The sequence below is a fragment of the Oncorhynchus kisutch genome, linkage group LG2 (genome assembly GCF_002021735.2).
Source record: "Oncorhynchus kisutch isolate 150728-3 linkage group LG2, Okis_V2, whole genome shotgun sequence".
Lineage (NCBI taxonomy): Eukaryota > Metazoa > Chordata > Actinopteri > Salmoniformes > Salmonidae > Oncorhynchus > Oncorhynchus kisutch.
This window is the reverse complement of record NC_034175.2, coordinates 17,087,492-17,105,749: the sequence shown is the minus strand read 5'-3', so window position 1 is coordinate 17,105,749 and position 18,258 is coordinate 17,087,492. Positions and strand designations below refer to the sequence as shown.

General features: G+C 43.9%; 1 protein-coding gene across 2 annotated transcripts in view; it reads left to right on the top strand.

Annotated features, from left to right (window-relative positions):
* LOC109903616 (SH3 domain-binding protein 5) overlaps positions 1 to 18,258 on the top strand; it is a 29,061-nt gene that overhangs the window by 4,737 nt on the left and 6,066 nt on the right. For both annotated transcript variants that reach the window (XR_004202914.1, XM_031789107.1), the window contains exon 4: positions 17,902 to 18,066. Coding sequence is in view for 1 of the 2 variants with exons in the window: in XM_031789107.1 (XP_031644967.1) it covers positions 17,902 to 18,066 (165 nt within the window). In the remaining variant the exon portion in view is untranslated. The remainder of the gene's footprint in view (positions 1 to 17,901; positions 18,067 to 18,258) is intronic.

Here is an 18,258-nt window from a genome sequence, read left to right as displayed (position 1 = left end):
CTAACAACAACGACATCACTAAGTGTTAAAGCCCCGGCTGCTTAATGGGGGGGGGGGGGGGGGGGGGGGGGCTCTGTGTGAAGCTGTGATCTTGGTTCCCTAATCTGCAAAGCCGTAGTTATTGTTAGAGGGGACCTGCTCATCTGGATAATAGAGCCCTGCAGCTGGAAACATTCAGAGAGGAATCGCCAGGACCAAACCAGACGTGAAAAGGTTTTGTCCCCTCTGGTGTTCTTAGCTCTGCTTTGGGCATTGTGTTCCTCTCATTCAGGCAACCTCTATATGGCTTCATAATGAGAATGCACCTTTGTGTGGTTGTGATTTAGTTAATGCCCCTGACAACACAAATTAAGTTTCCTTATAGAAAAAGGAAGTTATTCTAAGTTTGAGGATATTGGATTGTATGAGTTCCTCTGCCTACCTTTCGCACATCTACTCAGGTGCACAACCCCCCCCCACATTGAAATATCATTTTTGCCCCCCAGCAGTTTTATCATATCATTTTATCAATAAAATGCAAATTAATTACTTAAAAATCCTACAATGTGATTTTCTGGATTTTTGTTTTAGATTCCGTCTCTCACAGTTGAAGTGTACCTATGATACAAATTACAGACCTCTACATGCTTTGTAAGTAGGAAACACTGCCGATTTTGTAGGTTATCAAATACTTGTTCTCCCCACTGTAGCTGGCAAGTTAACAGCTGTTTGAGTTAAGACTTTTTTTTATTTGCAGTGCTGAGCTAGTAGTGTAACTGACATGTAACGTTAGCTAATGTTTCATCCCCTCTCGTCTGAAGAGAATGAACTAGCTAGCTAGTAGCTACCACAGCCAGTTCAGCTTTAGCCTCCAGCTATCTGTCAGGGAGCAGCATCTAACTGCTTTAGTGTGTATGGAAATGTTTTGTAGCCTTATTGTCCCGTTTCAACAGAAGTAAACTAACTTGGCTAGTTTTCGCCAGTTGGTGGACCATTAGAGCTAGCCAAAAGTTGGCTAAGGTTAGCTAGCTAGATCACTAACTTTAGCTATTATTTTTGCCTCAATCACACTAGACCTGAGTCAATAAACCCAGGGGCCAAACGATTGAAGACCGATATTCATCTGAGCAGGATCAGATGGTGACAGGGGTCTCAGCAGGGTCAGTCAAATAGGGAAGACCAGTCTGTGACGGCGCTGAGGTGAACTTTTGCAAACACCAACACTGGACAAGCCAGAAGCTTCAAAGATTTATACAATTTTAAGGCAGTCCCTCTAAAGTTGATTTCCAATCTGTATCAAGGGTTTATAGAGGCTTTTCCTGATGACACAAAACATGGCCAAAACAAATGTGACGAAGACCTGGGAGACACTACTGATGATGGATACCGATATGTTTGTTCATATAATCTCAGACATAAATGACTGCAGTTTAAGACCATCCATAGAACGTCATCTATGTCAGTAAAACTGAATATCTTGCACTCAGAAATGTAGTTCCTCTGCTGGTGGTGTAAAATCCGAAAGGGGACGTGTTTGCATATGTTATGATCTTGGGGCTGAGTTCAGGAAAAGAGTATGTTCTTTTATCTCAGCATGTCTACAGATTCTCCCTACCCGCTGTTTTTGTTTGCTTGGAAATGTTGATACTGGAGACAGTTACCAGAAGAAACTATGGAACCTGGCATTTATAGAGGCTAAGAAATGCATTGCTATTAATTGGATGGTTGGTTATCCTCCCAGAATGTCACAATGGGTGGCAGAAATGTCAAGTTATGCATCACTAGATGTGATTTATTACAAGATGAAGGGTATACTGTGCATCTTTCAGAAGGTCTGGGTGCCTTATATGGAATACTTCATGACAAAAAGGGTCTGTATTGAAAACACAAGATTTGTTTTAGTGGAGCAGTTATTTTTTCTTTGGCACACTGGTCTGATTTGCACTGGTCTCAGTGGAGTAATCCAGGGGCCACGGGGATGGTCCGAGGATATGGGGATTGTGGCTCAGATGCACAAGGCACGGCTCTCCAGAATGCGTGCTCTCCCGCCATTTCGTGTGTATTCATTGCTACATAACTTCATCGTGTGCCTTGTTTGCTGTGTCTATCAATTCCCCATTACATTTATCACCAGTAGTGGCCTATATTTTACCATTAATTCCAATTATTTCTAATCTGAAGTGTTTGTTTGGTTACGGTCATTTTTGTTAATGCATTGAATATATTATTATTACAGTCATCTATTGTTCTTATTTTCGGAGTGGATGTGTGACCTCACAACCTTTGCTACACTTGTGAGAAACACGTTTTTATTTCATTCCATTTACGAGTTTTGCCAATTTATTAATCGTCTTTTGTTTGAAACGCTCCTGTCAACGTTGAATAAGGATGCACACCTGTTTACGCATATAGAAGTAGGACTAGTCTACCTGGCTTGCACACAAATTTAGGCCCATAAATGTTCCCATAATGAGCTGTGGAGCTTCTCCAACTAATTTTTCTTCACCTCAAACAGCAAGTTAACAAAGTCTGTTTTTATAATCAATTGAGAATGACAATAGTTTCTCAAAGGATTTGAACGATATTTCCAGCTCTCTCCCTTTCGATAAACATTTGACATGAAAGTGAAAAATGTAAAGCTCTGATCCAGTGGAAACGTCATAAAATACCTGACTACTTCATATCGCTTTCACAAATGGCCAACAGCTGTGTCTGTCCAGAGCTCACTGCTGCGGGAAACTGAGGGCCCAGAATATTTCATACAATGTTTCAAGTTTGCTAGCACAAGTTTCTGGATGACACAGTTCATAGTTGATACAATGTTTCAAGTTCATTGCAGACAGGCCATGCGTAGCCAATGTGATTCATAGGATATTTATTTTTATCAGGATATTTTCTACCTGCAGGCTGCAATGTTTTTGTGTTGGCTTTATGTACGCTATTTTTACATTGTTGGCAATGCAATAAAAGTTACTTTTAGATTTTCATTTAGATAGAATGTAAATTAACCACAGACAATGATTTTGAGATACAAAGACTTATAAATGAAATTAAACTGTACCATGAAAATGTGCATATAAAAATCAGAACTAGCATGCAGACTGGTAGAAATGGTAAGATAAATTGGCCATCCAAATAGTGTAGCCGGTGCTGGTGTAGCCTATTGCCGGCAACTTCAGAAGCGTAATTCTGCGAAGCAGGAGCAGCGGGATTTTTTTATCTTTTTTCTTCTGGCTATCTTGATCTCTGGCTCTCTCTTGAATCATTTGTGTGTCTTAGTTATTTAATCAAACAGCCTGCCTAAAGCATCAGACAAGTTCAGTACATATAGTTGATTTTATTAAAACACTTAGGGTGTGTCTATATATATATAGAAAAATACACGTTCGAAAATTTCAACCAATAAAAGAAAAGACTACTCTTGGTTGACCAAGATTCAATTTTTGTCGGTGACAGCCCTAGTAGAAATGCATAAAATGAGCTTCAGATGCCCGGGTTATGTCCCCCTCATTCCTAAAACCAAAGTTGCACCCCTGCATCTACTGGCCCAGTTATTTCACCGAAAGCAATGGTATGAAGCCATGATGTGTTGTTCAGGAATTCAATTAGAGTTTGGCACATACTCGAGGGATTGAGACTGAAACTTTAAAAAACAACTCTGTGGCTCTTATTTCCACACTAGGTTGGCAGGCATCTTAATTATGAACAAGTGCAGGACTCGCTTGTCTGTCATACAATGCTGAGCTCTGCAACAAGAAGTCAGTGGGACCTGACTGCAAAGGGCGATTCTAGGGCACTGGTCTCTCTCACACACACACACACACACACACACACACACACAGGTCTCATAGGTCGATGGTGTGGTTGGGATCATTACAAAGCGGTTCAGGTTGAAATAGATCAAAGGTGCGGTAAATGGCTGCCTCTCTGACATGGTTGAGTTAATCAACCTCACAGTGGTGACTGTGGCAGAGCCCATCCTAACACAGCAGTCCTGAATCAATCAACAAACACTCTTCCTCTCTTTCCCTATCTTCCTATTCCTCTATACTCTATTCTCCTCTCCTATTGCAACGTATCTCCACCTCCATCTTTCCATTCTCCGTCAGTGGGTGAGCATGTACACAACTTTGAACTTGAATCATTGTTTGCCCAGAGGGGTGGAAATTCTCTATCTCTCTGGTTTGTTGAAGTAGCCTACGTGAGCAATACATTATCATTTGCGTTAGAAGGCTAATGATAAGGTACACGGGGAGTGGCAGCGCTGTGGAAAAATGCCCTTGACTTTGGTCTAGATACACACACACACACACACACACACACCATAACTCAGGCTTTTGCGTAACAAAACAATAGATGGTTACTTACCTTAGATGTTGAGAAGACTTGTATATCCTGAGGTAGTACGTGTCACAAGTTAATGGCTGACTGCCCTTGTAAGTGGATCAGAGACTGCTTGACTCAGTCGGTCGTTTGGGCACCCTGCACTGTATGTTTCCCGAGGGGTCGTTTGGGCACCCTGCACTGTATGTTTCCCGAGGGGTCGTTTGGGCACCCTGCACTGTATGTTTCCCGAGGGGTCGTTTGGGCACCCTGCACTGTATGTTTCCCGAGGGGTCGTTTGGGCACCCTGCACTGTATGTTTCCCGAGGGGTCGTTTGGGCACCCTGCACTGTATGTTTCCCGAGGGGTCGTTTGGGCACCCTGCACTGTATGTTTCCCGAGGGGTCGTTTGGGCACCCTGCACTTTCTTTAACAACTCCCATTTTTAAAGTGCTGAATCAGCCTCGATTGCTGCAGTCACCAGTAGTGTAAAATGATGAAAAGTGCTTTTCTTATACCTCATGAAATATGTTTAGTTTCCTTCTCGTTCACCTCAAGTTTGAAGAGTGTGACTTGACAAAAGTAGACCAGTCATAATTGAAACAGAATTGACCCCATCCCTGGTTAGCATTACACATTGAAGTCCTATTGCCCTTCCCCCTCAGCTGCCCCATCTTGTCTGGAGAGTAGGTACAGCTAGTGGTGGGAAAGTTGGAACAATAGAGAGGAGGAGAATGGTGATGGTGATGTGTTGTGGCTGGTGCAAGGTTTGGGCACAGTTTACCTCCCCCCTCCCTCTCGCTCTCTCCTGCATGGCCTGTTACCGACAGTGATTACCACGTAGCTGAACTGAAGTGCACAGTCGAGATCATCTCACCCCCTGCCTGCCTCAGTCATCTAACCGCAGTGCGTCTGGAGGTGGGAAGAACGAAGGAGAGACTGATAATGAGAGAGAGGAGGGGAGATGCCTGAGGTCCAGAACAGAGGAGACCGACTGTGGATATGTCTGTGAGATTAGTTATGAACTGACCTCCATGATGGCCATAGATTGAACAGATGTGGGGCTTAGTGGTGTCTGGCTGGGGGAGGAAAGCAATGAAAATCCTTCAGGCCTGGAGGAGATCATCCAGTAGATTGGTTGGATTTGGTACAGCTGGAATAGATTCAGACTGGGGGAGAGAGCTGTCTCTAGCTGATGTATGGGATTGTTCTCTGGCTCTGAGTCAAGTGCAGATGGATCACAGAGACTCTATAGGTCCCTGCACATCTTTGTCAGAGGCTGGGGGCTCTAATACGTCAACCTGTCACCATAGTGTCCGGGATAAAGCAAAAGGACCTGGAGAGAGTTTGTAGGAATGTATATGGTCATACTGTAAATATTGCATTTTATTACAATTACTACATGCATTCTTGCAGTGCAAGAAGAATGTTGTCATGTCTTTCCCTGGAAAGATACTGGTTGTGGTAGAAAGTCTCCTTTACCACCACAGTAACTCAGTTCCATGTATTACAGAACAGCCAGTATATCCCTGAGGGTATGGAGATTGGGTTAAGACGGTTAGTGTCATTTTGTAATCCTGAAAAGTCAAGAGACCATCTGTGACCTGTCTCTTTCTCTCCTGTGGAGAGAGGTTTTGGTAGGCTTATAGCACTGAGCGGGTGAGGGTCATGTGGCTAGGATGGGAAGGATGGAGAAGGGGAGCAGAGACAAGGTCGTGGCCGTGTGCTGGAGCCATGCTCTGGCCTCCTGGGAGGTGGGAGGCCAGCCTGTCCTGTGGTGCATGTTGATGCTGGTCAGCCCTGGTTACATCACTGCTTCAGCAAGCAGGACTGGAGCTGTTTTAATAATGGCAGCTCAGCTTGACAATGACTCAATACAGCTGTGTGTGAGCTGTGCATGTGGCTATTGTTCTGGTTGGCTAATGTTTGTGTGTGTGGGTGTCGACAGGGGCAGACTGGGACCTGAAATTAGCCCTATCATTTCTAACTCGCCGGCCCATTTATTTTATCGAGGCCCCCACACCAGCCCATTTCTTTCCCCATTGTTAGCCAAATAATTATCATTTTGCTCTAAAATCCCAAGTTCGACAGGCCCTCTGGGCTAAAAATGGCATTTCGTGCCGTCCGCCCCAGGGTGTCAACGCTTGCTGTCCAAGCCTGCAGCCATGGAACATTGTATGAGTGTGCTGAGGAATCCAAGAGGCAGCTGTTCATTACAAGTGGTGCTTCAGCACATTAGACGTTGACTGGAACACTGAAGTTAAACAATGGCTAAGCAACCACCTGGAACAAGTGGCTTGCATCCCCATGTCCATGCCGGAACACGGTTGTCCTTCACTTTGCCTCAGAGAACATTCAGACTGACCTGATCAGTTGTCAGCTTCTAGGTTGTTGTAGCATCAGACCATGAAGCATGATGAAGACGAGCTCTCCCTGAGTCATGTGTGGTATAACTACTTCTCCAGTATTAACTCTGTGGGTCTCTGACATATCTAGGCCAGTCACAATTTGTTTGTGTCTCACAGCAAAAGGAACAGTCTCAATCGGGACACAATTAAGGCCAAGGCTAGCGAAGCGTGACTGCAGAGATGCATGTTTACTATCTGACTGTAAATCTTTGACCTCCAATTGAAAAGGCCCTTTTCATCCCATCTCACTCCCTTTTCACCAAGATTAATTGCCCTGCTTAACTGGGGAGATTAAATCAGTTAATTATCTTGGAAAATAGCTGTGTGTCTGTGTTCTCTTCTGAAAGCTGATACTATTCCAGTGTTGATAGCCTATGCTGAGGAATGTTTAGCTGAAACGCTCTGGTCTTTGAAGTGTTGGCACGTCTTGTCAAATGTACGCCGTGAAGATTATAGGAAGGCTTTATATTTCAAAGCTTCTCTTACATGCGTGCAGCCATGGAGGCAAGCGTGAATATGTAGCAACGAGATGTTTATCTGAACATGTGCCGGTTAACCAAATTAATACTCTGTTAGGGCTCCGAAGAGCGCAAGCTCTGACTAATTTAAAGGCTGTGTAGAGCGGGATACGATTTTCTTATGCCCAAAGAGAAAGCATAGTCTTTTTTTATAAAGTTCCACTTTACTTACACTTGCATGTGCACGCGTTGGTGCTTGTTTGACTCACATTTACATTACATTGAACCCAGAGCCCTACTGATTTAAAATATGAGTAGGGCTGTAATTATTTGATCAATTATTTTCCTGTATTTGAGTTACTATAGATATGAGTTGATATGTAATAAACATGAGATAAATGGAAAAAGTTAACCATGAGTGTTTAAGTACCATATTTAATGAAGCAGTTTGGTGCCTGTTTATCAGACAGTTAGAAAAGCCAAGGCTAGCTTTTTCAAGCAGAAATTTGCTTCCTGCAACACTAACTCAAAAAAGTTCTGGGACACTGTAAAATCCATGGAGAATAAGAACACCTCCTCCCAGCTGCCCACTGCACTGAAGATAGGAAACACTGTCACCACTGATAAATCCACCATAATTGAGAATTTCAATAAGCATTTTTCTACGGCTGGCCATGCTTTCCACCTGGCTACTCCTACCCCGGTCAACAGCACTGCACCCCCAACAGCAACTCGCCCAAGCCTTCCCCATTTCTCCTTCTCCCAAATCCATTCAGCTGATGTTCTGAAAGAGCTGCAAAATCTGGACCCCTACAAATCAGGCGGGCTAGACAATCTGGACCCTTTCTTTCTGCCGAAATTGTTGCCACCCCTATTACTAGCCTGTTCAACCTCTCTTTCGTGTCGTCTGAGATTCCCAAAGATTGGAAAGCAGCTGCGGTCATCCCCCTCTTCAAAGGGGGGGACACTCTTGACCCAAACTGCTACAGACTTATATCTATCCTACCATGCCTTTCTAAGGTCTTCGAAAGCCAAGTCAACAAACAGATTACCGACCATTTCGAATCTCACCATACCTTCTCTGCTATGCAATCTGGTTTCAGAGCTGGTCATTGGTGCACCTCAGCCACGCTCAAGGTCCTAAACGATATCTTAACCGCCATCGATAAGAAACATTACTGTGCAGCCGTATTCATTGATCTGGCCAAGGCTTTCGACTCTGTCAATCACCACATCCTCATCGGCAGACTCGACAGCCTTGGTTTCTCAAATGATTGCCTTGTCTGGTTCACCAACTACTTCTCTGATAGAGTTCAGTGTGTCAAATCGGAGGGTCTGCTGTCCGGACCTCTGGCAGTTTCTATGGGGGTGCCACAGGCTTCAATTCTTGGACCGACTCTCTTCTCTGTATACATCAATGAGGTCGCTCTTGCTGCTGGTGAGTCTCTGATCTACCTCTACGCAGACGACACCATTCTGTATACTTCCGGCCCTTCTTTGGACACTGTGTTAACAACCCTCCAGGCAAGCTTCAATGCCATACAACTCTCCTTCCGTGGCCTCCAATTGCTCTTAAATACAAGTAAAACTAAATGCATGCTCTTCAACCGATCGCTACCTGCACCTACCCGCCTGTCCAACATCACTACTCTGGACGTCTCTGACTTAGAATACGTGGACAACTACAAATACTTAGGTGTCTGGTTAGACTGTAAACTCTCCTTCCAGACCCATATCAAACATCTCCAATCCAAAGTTAAATCTAGAATTGGCTTCCTACTTCGCAACAAAGCATCCTTCACTCATGCTGCCAAACATACCCTTGTAAAACTGACCATCCTACCAATCCTCGACTTTGGCGATGTCATTTACAAAATAGCCTCCAATACCCTACTCAACAAATTGGATGCAGTCTATCACAGTGCAATCCGTTTTGTCACCAAAGCCCCATATACTACCCACCATTGCGACCTGTACGCTCTCGTTGGCTGGCCCTCGCTTCATACTCGTTGCCAAACCCACTGGCTCCATGTCATCTACAAGACCCTGCTAGGTAAAGTCCCCCCTTATCTCAGCTCGCTGGTCACCATAGCATCTCCCAACTGTAGCACACGCTCCAGCAGGTATATCTCTCTAGTCACCCCCAAAACCAATTCTTTCTTTGGCCGCCTCTCCTTCCAGTTCTCTGCTGCCAATGACTGGAACGAACTACAAAAATCTCTGAAACTGGAAACACTTATCTCCCTCACTAGCTTTAAGCACCAACTGTCAGAGCAGCTCACAGATTACTGCACCTGTACATAGCCCACCTATAATTTAGCCCAAACAACTACCTCTTTCCCAACTGTATTTAATTAATTAATTAATTTTGCTCTTTTGCACCCCATTATTTCTATTTCTACTTTGCACATTCTTCCATTGCAGATCTACCATTCCAGTGTTTTACTTGCTATATTGTATTTACTTTGCCACCATGGCCTTTTTTGCCTTTACCTCCCTTCTCACCTCATTTGCTCACATTGTATATAGACTTGTTTATACTGTATTATTGACTGTATGTTTGTTTTACTCCATGTGTAACTCTGTGTCGTTGTATCTGTCGAACTGCTTTGCTTTATCTTGGCCAGGTCGCAATTGTAAATGAGAACTTGTTCTCAACTTGCCTACCTGGTTAAATAAAGGTGAAATAAATAAATAAATGATCTGATGTAACTATGTACTGATGATCTTACCTTTGACCTGTGTCAAATGTCTGCCAAGTGTTGAATGTTGTGTAAAATTTGACTCCCGACTGGATTCGAGGACACACTGATAGTGTTTCTGTGACACTGTGATTCTGTAGAATCTGATGTTGTGACTTCCTACAAGCCTCCTGGTGTTTACAGAACATTCGGTGCTGTGTGATTAATGTAGTTTGACATTTTCTCTGCTCCTATTCTGGAGGCGTCTCCCTGTAATTGATTTGATCAATGTCTGCTGTCCTTTTTTGTTCACCTGGAAATCACTGTTACCTATGATGTCTGTGTGATGGAGAGAAGTGGTAGACCTTATGATCTATTTACACAGACAGAAACTGCAGCAGAAATGCAGAACTGATCTTTCTAGAGGTCAAATATACACCGGTGGAAAGTTTGTAACCGCAGTCCTTAGAGAGGACAGTGAATAACAACACAATACTTCATTGGAATGTGCTGAATAAATAGACTAATACCTCCACTTCCATCCTTCTCCCCGCCTCTGTAATAATCCATCTCTCTCTCCCTCTTCCCTCCTGTCGTGAGTTCCTGAGAGGCCCAGCTTTGAAAGGTGGCTGTAAAATTATGCTCAAGTCTTTTTTTAAATTTTAACACCATCACTGTGCTGCTGAAAATGAAGGGTAAAGATGGGATGAGTAAACTGAAAAGGATAGAATGATGGATCACGGTGGCAGCAGGACTGAACTGGTGATGGGGCAGTAGAGTAGGCAGAGGAGAGATGGATTAAGGAGAAGGGCTGGGTTGCCAATCATTTATAGAGGAGCAGGTGTACAGCAGTAGGCCTGCTGTGAGAAGTCTCTCTGTTGGCATTCAGTTTATCTGCAGTATACAGTAGGAACAGAACACTACTAAATACTAATAAATGTACTTATATATTTATGAAGTGCATTCGATAATGTATTCATACCCCTTTTCCACATTTTGTTACGTTACAGCCTTATTCTAAAATTGATTCAATTGTTTTCTCCCCCCTCAGTCTACACACAATACCCCATAATGACAAAGCAAAAACAGCAGTATTTTTGTTTTGTTTGTGCAAATGTATAAAAATACCACATTTACCTAACTATTCAGACCCTTTATTCAGCAACTTTGTTGCATTACCTTTGGCAGTGATTACAGCCTTGAGTATTCTTGGGTATGACGCTACAAGCTTGGCACACCTCTATTTGGGGAGTTTTTTTCTCTACAGATCCTCTCAAGCTCTGTCAGGTTGGATGGGGAGCTTCGCTTCACAGCTATTTTCAGGTCTTTCCAAAGATGTTTGATTGGGTTCATGTCCGGGCTCTGGCTGGGCCACTCAAGTACATTCAGAAACTTGTTCCGAAACCACTCCTGCGTTGTCTTGGCTGTGTGCTTAGGGTCGTTGTCCTGTTGGAAGGTGAACCTTCGCCCCCAGTCTGAGGTCCTGAACGCTCTGGAGCAGGTTTTCATCAAGGATCTCTCTGTACTTTGATCCGTTCAAACTTTCCTCGATCCTGACTAGTCTCCCAGTCCCTGCTGCTGAAGTGGTGGCATAATGCTGCCACCATCATGCTTCACCGTAGGGATGGTGCCAGGTGTCCTCCATATGTGACGCTTGGCATTCAGTCCAAAGAGTTGGTTTCATCAGACCAGAGAGTCAGAATATATCTGTCAGAATATAATGATGTAATTACTTGGGGAAGGTCTCCGTGGGTTCTCCACGTGGACCGTTCAGGCTGCTCAATGACGCACTTCTCCGGCGCAACTCTCTGGTTGTCCTCACGATGTCAGTGTCCTTTTGGCTTAGGAGTCTGTTCCCTCGCCCTTGTTCTGGAAGGGCTCTTCTGAGGACAGACATCTCTGGAGCTCACAGCGTAGGAATGAAACGGTGTAGATACCACGATCCGATGGGGAGTGGAGGCTAGGTGGTTCGACTGGAATTCAGCCGCTTAGACACAGCTACTCATCCGTAGCTTGGGTAGAAAAAGATTTCTTTGTCTTCAAACTTGTGTTGCGTTTTGGGTTTGTTGACTTTTTTAGACCTCGGCTGCAGCTTGGGTCACGTAGTCTTCTCTGTAAATTCTTCACGCACAGGTTTTATACCCTCGGTTCAGAAGTGGGCGTAACCGCCTTTAGGGCAGTTCTCTGGGCGTACCTAGTTAAGAGGCAATGTCTAGACTTTACTCAAATCCAATTTTAGACAACTAACTTCACATGTCATCTTTACCAAAACATTCTCTTTGATTTGGACATTTTCCATACAATGTATAAACATCAAACATATACTAGGTAAACTGTTGACGTTACAATGTTTTCATAATAACGCCATCTATTAACCTTTTAATAACAAAACAAAAATGACATACATTTTCTTATTCCATCTATCGTCAAGACCACCATTGTGGCTGACGGAAACCATTGTTCCAAAGTCCCTTTATTTCATGTTTAATTTTCTGGGGCTGGTTCTCCATAGTAACAGGACAAAGGAATTTGTCTGTGGCCTGAGATTTACCAGGGGTGCGAGGGGTCATAAAACCCCCACATCTACAGACCCCTAGATCTCTTCTCCTCTGTTGAGGTTGAGAGATAATCCGTAGGGTTGTGGTCTCCTGTAACCTGACCTGATCAGGACAGTCATGACAAATGGAAACAGGATGCACCTGAGCTTATGTAAATAATGTAGACAGACAGACAGGGTATATGTTTTTAATTTTTAATAAATTTGCAAAACGTTCTAAAACCTTTTCGCTTTAACATTATGGGGCATTGTGTGTAGATTGATGAGGAAAAACATGTACAGTGGGGCAAAAAAAGTATTTAGTCAGCCACCAATTGTGCAAGTTCTCCCACTTAAAAAGATGAGCGAGGCCTGTAATTTTCATCATAGGTACACTTCAACTATGACATACAAAAGGAGGGGGAAAAATCCTGAAAATCACATTGTAGGATTTTTTATGAATTTATTTGCAAATTATGGTGGGAAATAAGTATTTGGTCACCTACAAACAAGCAAGATTTCTGGCTCTCACAGATTCAGTCTTTCCAGCCTGGTGCAGGTCTTAAAGAAGAAGTTACAGGTCTGTGAGAGCCAGAAATCTTGCTTGTTTGAAGGTGACCAAATACTTATTTTCCACCATAATCTGCAAATAAATTCATAAAAAATCCTACAATGTGATTTTCAGGAGAGAAAAAAATCTCATTTTGTCTGTCATAGTTGAAGTGTACCTATGATGAAAATTACAGGTCTCTCTCATCTTTTTAAGTGGGAGAACTTGCACAATTGGTGGCTGACTAAATACTTTTTTGCCCCACTGTATTTAATCCATTTTAGAATAAGGCTGTAACGTTAAAAAAAAAGAAAAATGTGGAAATGTCTGAATACTTTCCGAATGAACTGTAAGTAGCCTGCTATCTAGGAGTGGTTCCTGCTGAAGTCAAATAAAGACAGAGATAGATGCACAAAGAACATCGTGCTGTACAGTATTATGCTTCAATGCAGTATTATTTCTATGAACGGAGTCAGCCATTAGACTTTGTCCAGAGATCATTCCTTGTACATTATATTAAGTGGACAACACTGGGAGTTCCTGGGAGTGGGGCATGTTTTCTCAGCATGGAGTCTGCTTGTTGGGATTAGTGGGAAAACAACTATGCAGAATGATTTTATAGTAGATCACTGAATGTGCTTACGGAGCGAAGGAGAAAGAGGGAGAGACTTATCTAAATAAGAGCATGTGTATGTTGCAATTCTCATGAACAACATGGCAAACCATTTTGTGAACGAGAGGCCCCGGTTGAATTCCTAGGCATTCAAGCTCATGACTCATTTATAGTGAAGTGATAGACACTGGTTAGCATGTGGTTGGACCCAACTCTCTATGTGCACGTCAAGCCCATCCATGTCATGAGAAGGTCTGTGAATGCCTTGTGGTGATCACACAACCCAGAGGTTGTTTAGTTTGTGCTGAGTTTGCATTTGGAAGGCTAATCAAATTACCATAGTAGGGAATGGGATGTTGTCTAAATCAATGGAATATCTTGGCTTGCAGATCCTTGTCTAGTAGAGTCTTGGCATATACCACATACTGCTCCATAGGTCATGATGAGAGCAGGAAATAATGATCACTTCATTTCACTTGTTTTCTTTACGGTGACTCAATGTGTTCCTCACTTAAATTAGTTCAGCAGAATCTCTAGTCACATGAGATCCTGTTGGAATTCTCCTCTGCTGTGACTTATTCATAAGTTGCTTGCAGCGAAGGAGACATGTCAGTGTAGATCTACCTTCACTTCCTCCCAAACTAGTCAGGCTACTGTAACTGAACAATAGTTCAGTTGGGATTTAGTTTTTGGCAGATCAGAAATGTTTTATCCTCCTTACTGTAAAACGTTGGAATGATATTTAACCTCTACAGGAAATGTACCCACGGACACACATTCATGCCCACACAGATACAGTAAATCACCCTCCCTTGACACGCTATTGGTGGGTTTGGGGCAAAGTGTTGAGTCAACGCTTTACTAGTACCCACAGATCAGAGAGGGGTTTAGAGTATTAGTTCTAGCTACAGGGGGGTTCTGTCGCTTTACTAGTACCCACAGATCAGAGAGGGGTTTAGGGTATTAGTTCTAGCTACAGGGGGTTTCTGTCGCTTTACTAGTACCCACAGAGCAGAGAGGGGTTTAGGGTATTAGTTCTAGCTACAGGGGGGTTCTGTCAGTTGCTATGACTGACAGAGCAGAAAGGGGTTTTGGGTATTAGTTCTAGCTACAGGGGGGTTCTGTCAGTTGCTGTGACTGACAGAGCAGAGAGGGGTTTAGGGTATTAGTTCTAGCTACAGGGGGTTTCTGTCAGTTGCTATGACTGACAGATTAGAGAGGAAAATTGGATAAATGAGAAAAGGATTAGCTTTGCAGCAATGCAACACACACACAGGAAGTCTAAGCCTAAGCTTCCACTTTGTACTGTACCTCAGCGTAACTGAGGCTGGAGGAGGGAACTGTTTTGGAGTTTATCCATTACTATGTGACCCGGTTGGGCTAAAATGAGGACAGAGAGTAAAGGGGTAATACTTGTATGTTCTCTCTGGCAGCAGTCTACGATGTTTTGGTGGACCACAGAACAGAACATTCAGAATGGGTAGGGAGGGATGGGTTGACATAAAGCTGGATGTTACTGATAGAACCAATAGATACCAATAGGAAAACAAGATGTGGAGCCTTGTTTTATACACACATGCAGACAGACAGACAGACAGACACGCAGACAGACACGCAGATGTGCACGCTTACACGCACAGACATCTGTGCACACAGACACGCGCACAGACACGCGCACAGACACGCGCACAGATACAGACACACGCACAGGCACACATGCGCACAGACACATGCGCACAGACACACAGCTGCGCGCACAGGCACAGGCACATCCGTGTGCGCAGGCACAGGCACATCCGTGTGCGCAGGCACAGACACATCCGTGTGCACAGGCACAGACACATCCGTGTGCACAGGCACAGACACATCCGTGTGCACAGGCACAGACACATCCGTGTGCACAGGCACAGACACATCCGTGTGCACAGGCACAGACTCGCACACAGACACACAGGTGAAGTGTTTGACAATAACTCTATCAGCTGGGAGGTCTTTGAGCCCTAAATCTCTTTCCCTGCTGTATACAGTAAGTGTCAAATGAGACGATGCAGGTATACTTTGCTTATACAACCATGTGTCATGCCGTCATGACCTTTGTGTTTTCTCAGAAATTAGTCCTTTTGATGTTTGGAACATCTTATGTACAAGACAGTTTGGCATGTTTCCATAGTCAGTCACAAGGACCTTTGGTGGCTTGTTTGTTATTTCGCCTAGTTGCTATTTTTCATGCTGACTCAACAGCTGATTTGGTTTATTCCTGTCAATGTTTGAGCTAAAAGTTTTGTGTCTCTTGTTTTTAAAAACAGCATTTTATAAGAAGTGCTTATATTGTAGTTACAGTGGGGCAAAAAAGTATTTAGTCAGCCACCAATTGTGCAAGTTCTCCCACTTAAAAAGATGAGAGAGGCCTGTAATTTCCATCATAGGTACACTTCAACTATGACAGACAAAATGAGAAAAAAAATCCAGAAAATCACATTGTAGGATTTTTTATGAATTTATTTGCAAATTATGGTGGAAAATAAGTATTTGGTCAATAACAAATGTTTATCTCAATACTTTGTTATATACCCTTTGTTGGCAATGACAGAGGTCAAATGTTTGCTGTAAGTCTTCACAGGATTTTCACACACTGTTGCTGGTATTTTGGCCCATTCCTCCATGCATATCTCCTCTAGAGCAGTGATGTTTTGGGGCTGTTGCTGGGCAACACTGACTTTCAACTCCCCCCAAAGATTTTCTATGGGGTTGAGATCTGGAGACTGGCTAGGCCACTCCAGGACCTTGAAATGCTTCTTACGAAGCCACTCCTTTGTTGCCCGGGCGGTGTGTTTGGGATCATTGTCATGCTGAAAGACCCAGGCACGTTTCATCTTCAATGCCCTTGCTGATGGAAGGAGGTTTTCACTCAAAATCTCACGATAACTGGCCCCTTTCATTCTTTCCTTTACACGGATCAGTCGTCCTGGTCCCTTTGCAGAAAAACAGCCCCAAAGCATGATCTCCCCCCCCCCCCCCCCCCCCCCCCCCCTATGCTTCACAGTAGGTATGGTGTTCTTTGGATGCAACTCAGCATTCTTTGTCCTCCAAACACGACAAGTTGAGTTTTTACCAAAAAGTTATATTTTGGTTTCATCTGACCATATGACATTCTCCCAATCTTCTTCTGGATCATCCAAATGCTCTCTAGCAAACTTCAGATGGGCCTGGACATGTACTGGCTTAAGCAGGGGGACACGTCTGGCACTGCAGGATTTGAGTCCCTGGCGGCGTAGTTTGTTACTGATGGTAGGCTTTGTTACTTTGGTCCCAGCTCTCTGCAGGTCATTCACTAGGTCCCCCCGTGTGGTTCTGGGATTTTTGCTCAGCTTTCTTGTGATCCTTTTGACCCCACGGGGTGAGATCTTGCGTGGAGCCCCAGATCGAGGGAGATTATCAGTGGTCTTGTATGTCTTCCATTTCCTAATAATTGCTCCCACAGTTGATTTCTTCAAACCAAGCTGCTTACCTATTGCAGATTCAGTCTTCCCAGCCTGGTGCAGGTCTACAATTTTGTTTCTGGTGTCCTTTGACAGCTCTTTGGTCTTGGCCATAGAGGAGTTTGGAGTGTGACTGTTTGAGGTTGTGGACAGGTGTCTTTTATACTGATAACAAGTTCAAACAGGTGCCATTAATACAGGTAACGAGTGGAGGACAGAGGAGCCTCTTAAAGAAGAAGTTATAGGTCTGTGAGAGCCAGAAATCTTGCTTGTTTGTAAGTGACCAAATACTTATTTTCCACCATAATTTGCAAATAAATTCATAAAAAATCCTACAATATGTTTTTCTGGATTTTTTTTCTAATGTTGTCTGTCATAGTTGAAGTGTACCTATGATGAAAATTACAGGCCTCATCTTTTTAAGTGGGAGAACTTGCAGAATTGATGGCTGACTAAATACTTTTTTGCCCCACTGTATATAGAGACACTGTATTAGTAATTTCTTGACTGAAGAGCCCATTGTTAATTTCCTGTGAGAGGAAAGTGTTCTCTTGAGGTGTACAGATCAAGGATTTGGCCTAGTATGGGCATTGGCCAGCTGCCAGTAGGGGCAGGGGTTCAACCCCTATGGCCAGACATGGCCCGCATAATATTTCGTGGCAACAGAATGTCATGGCCTCTTCAGGTGCCCGTCTGGCAGGCTGTCACTCTACCCGTTGCCCAGGCCCAGCTAGAGACCCAGTCATGAAGTATGTCTGGTAGGGTCTCATCCCATCTGTTGTGCAGATGATTCTGCAGGAGACCCAGTGAAGGTCTGGTTCTGTGGCTGATCTCGGTGCATATCTGACATGTTGTCTCTCTACCCATTGCCCAGGCTCAGCTGGAGGCCCAGAGAGCCACCCAGGACTTCCAGAGGGCCACGGAGGTGCTGCGTGCGGCCAAGGAGACCATCGCCCTGGCAGAGCAGAGGCTCCTGGAGGAGGACACCAGGCAGTTTGACTCAGCCTGGCAGGAGATGCTCAACCACGCCACCCAGAGGGTGAGTACCGTACTGCATGGAGGGGGAGGAGGGAATGGGGTGCTGCGAATTGCATTAGTGCAACATGACTGTCTGTCAAACCTACATTTGACACCTGAATGTTACTATTCAAAGGTTAAAGGCATAATGTGGATGGAAATTGATGCTTCGCAAGTTAGGAAGTCACATTGTCACATTTCCATGTAGTTGCGA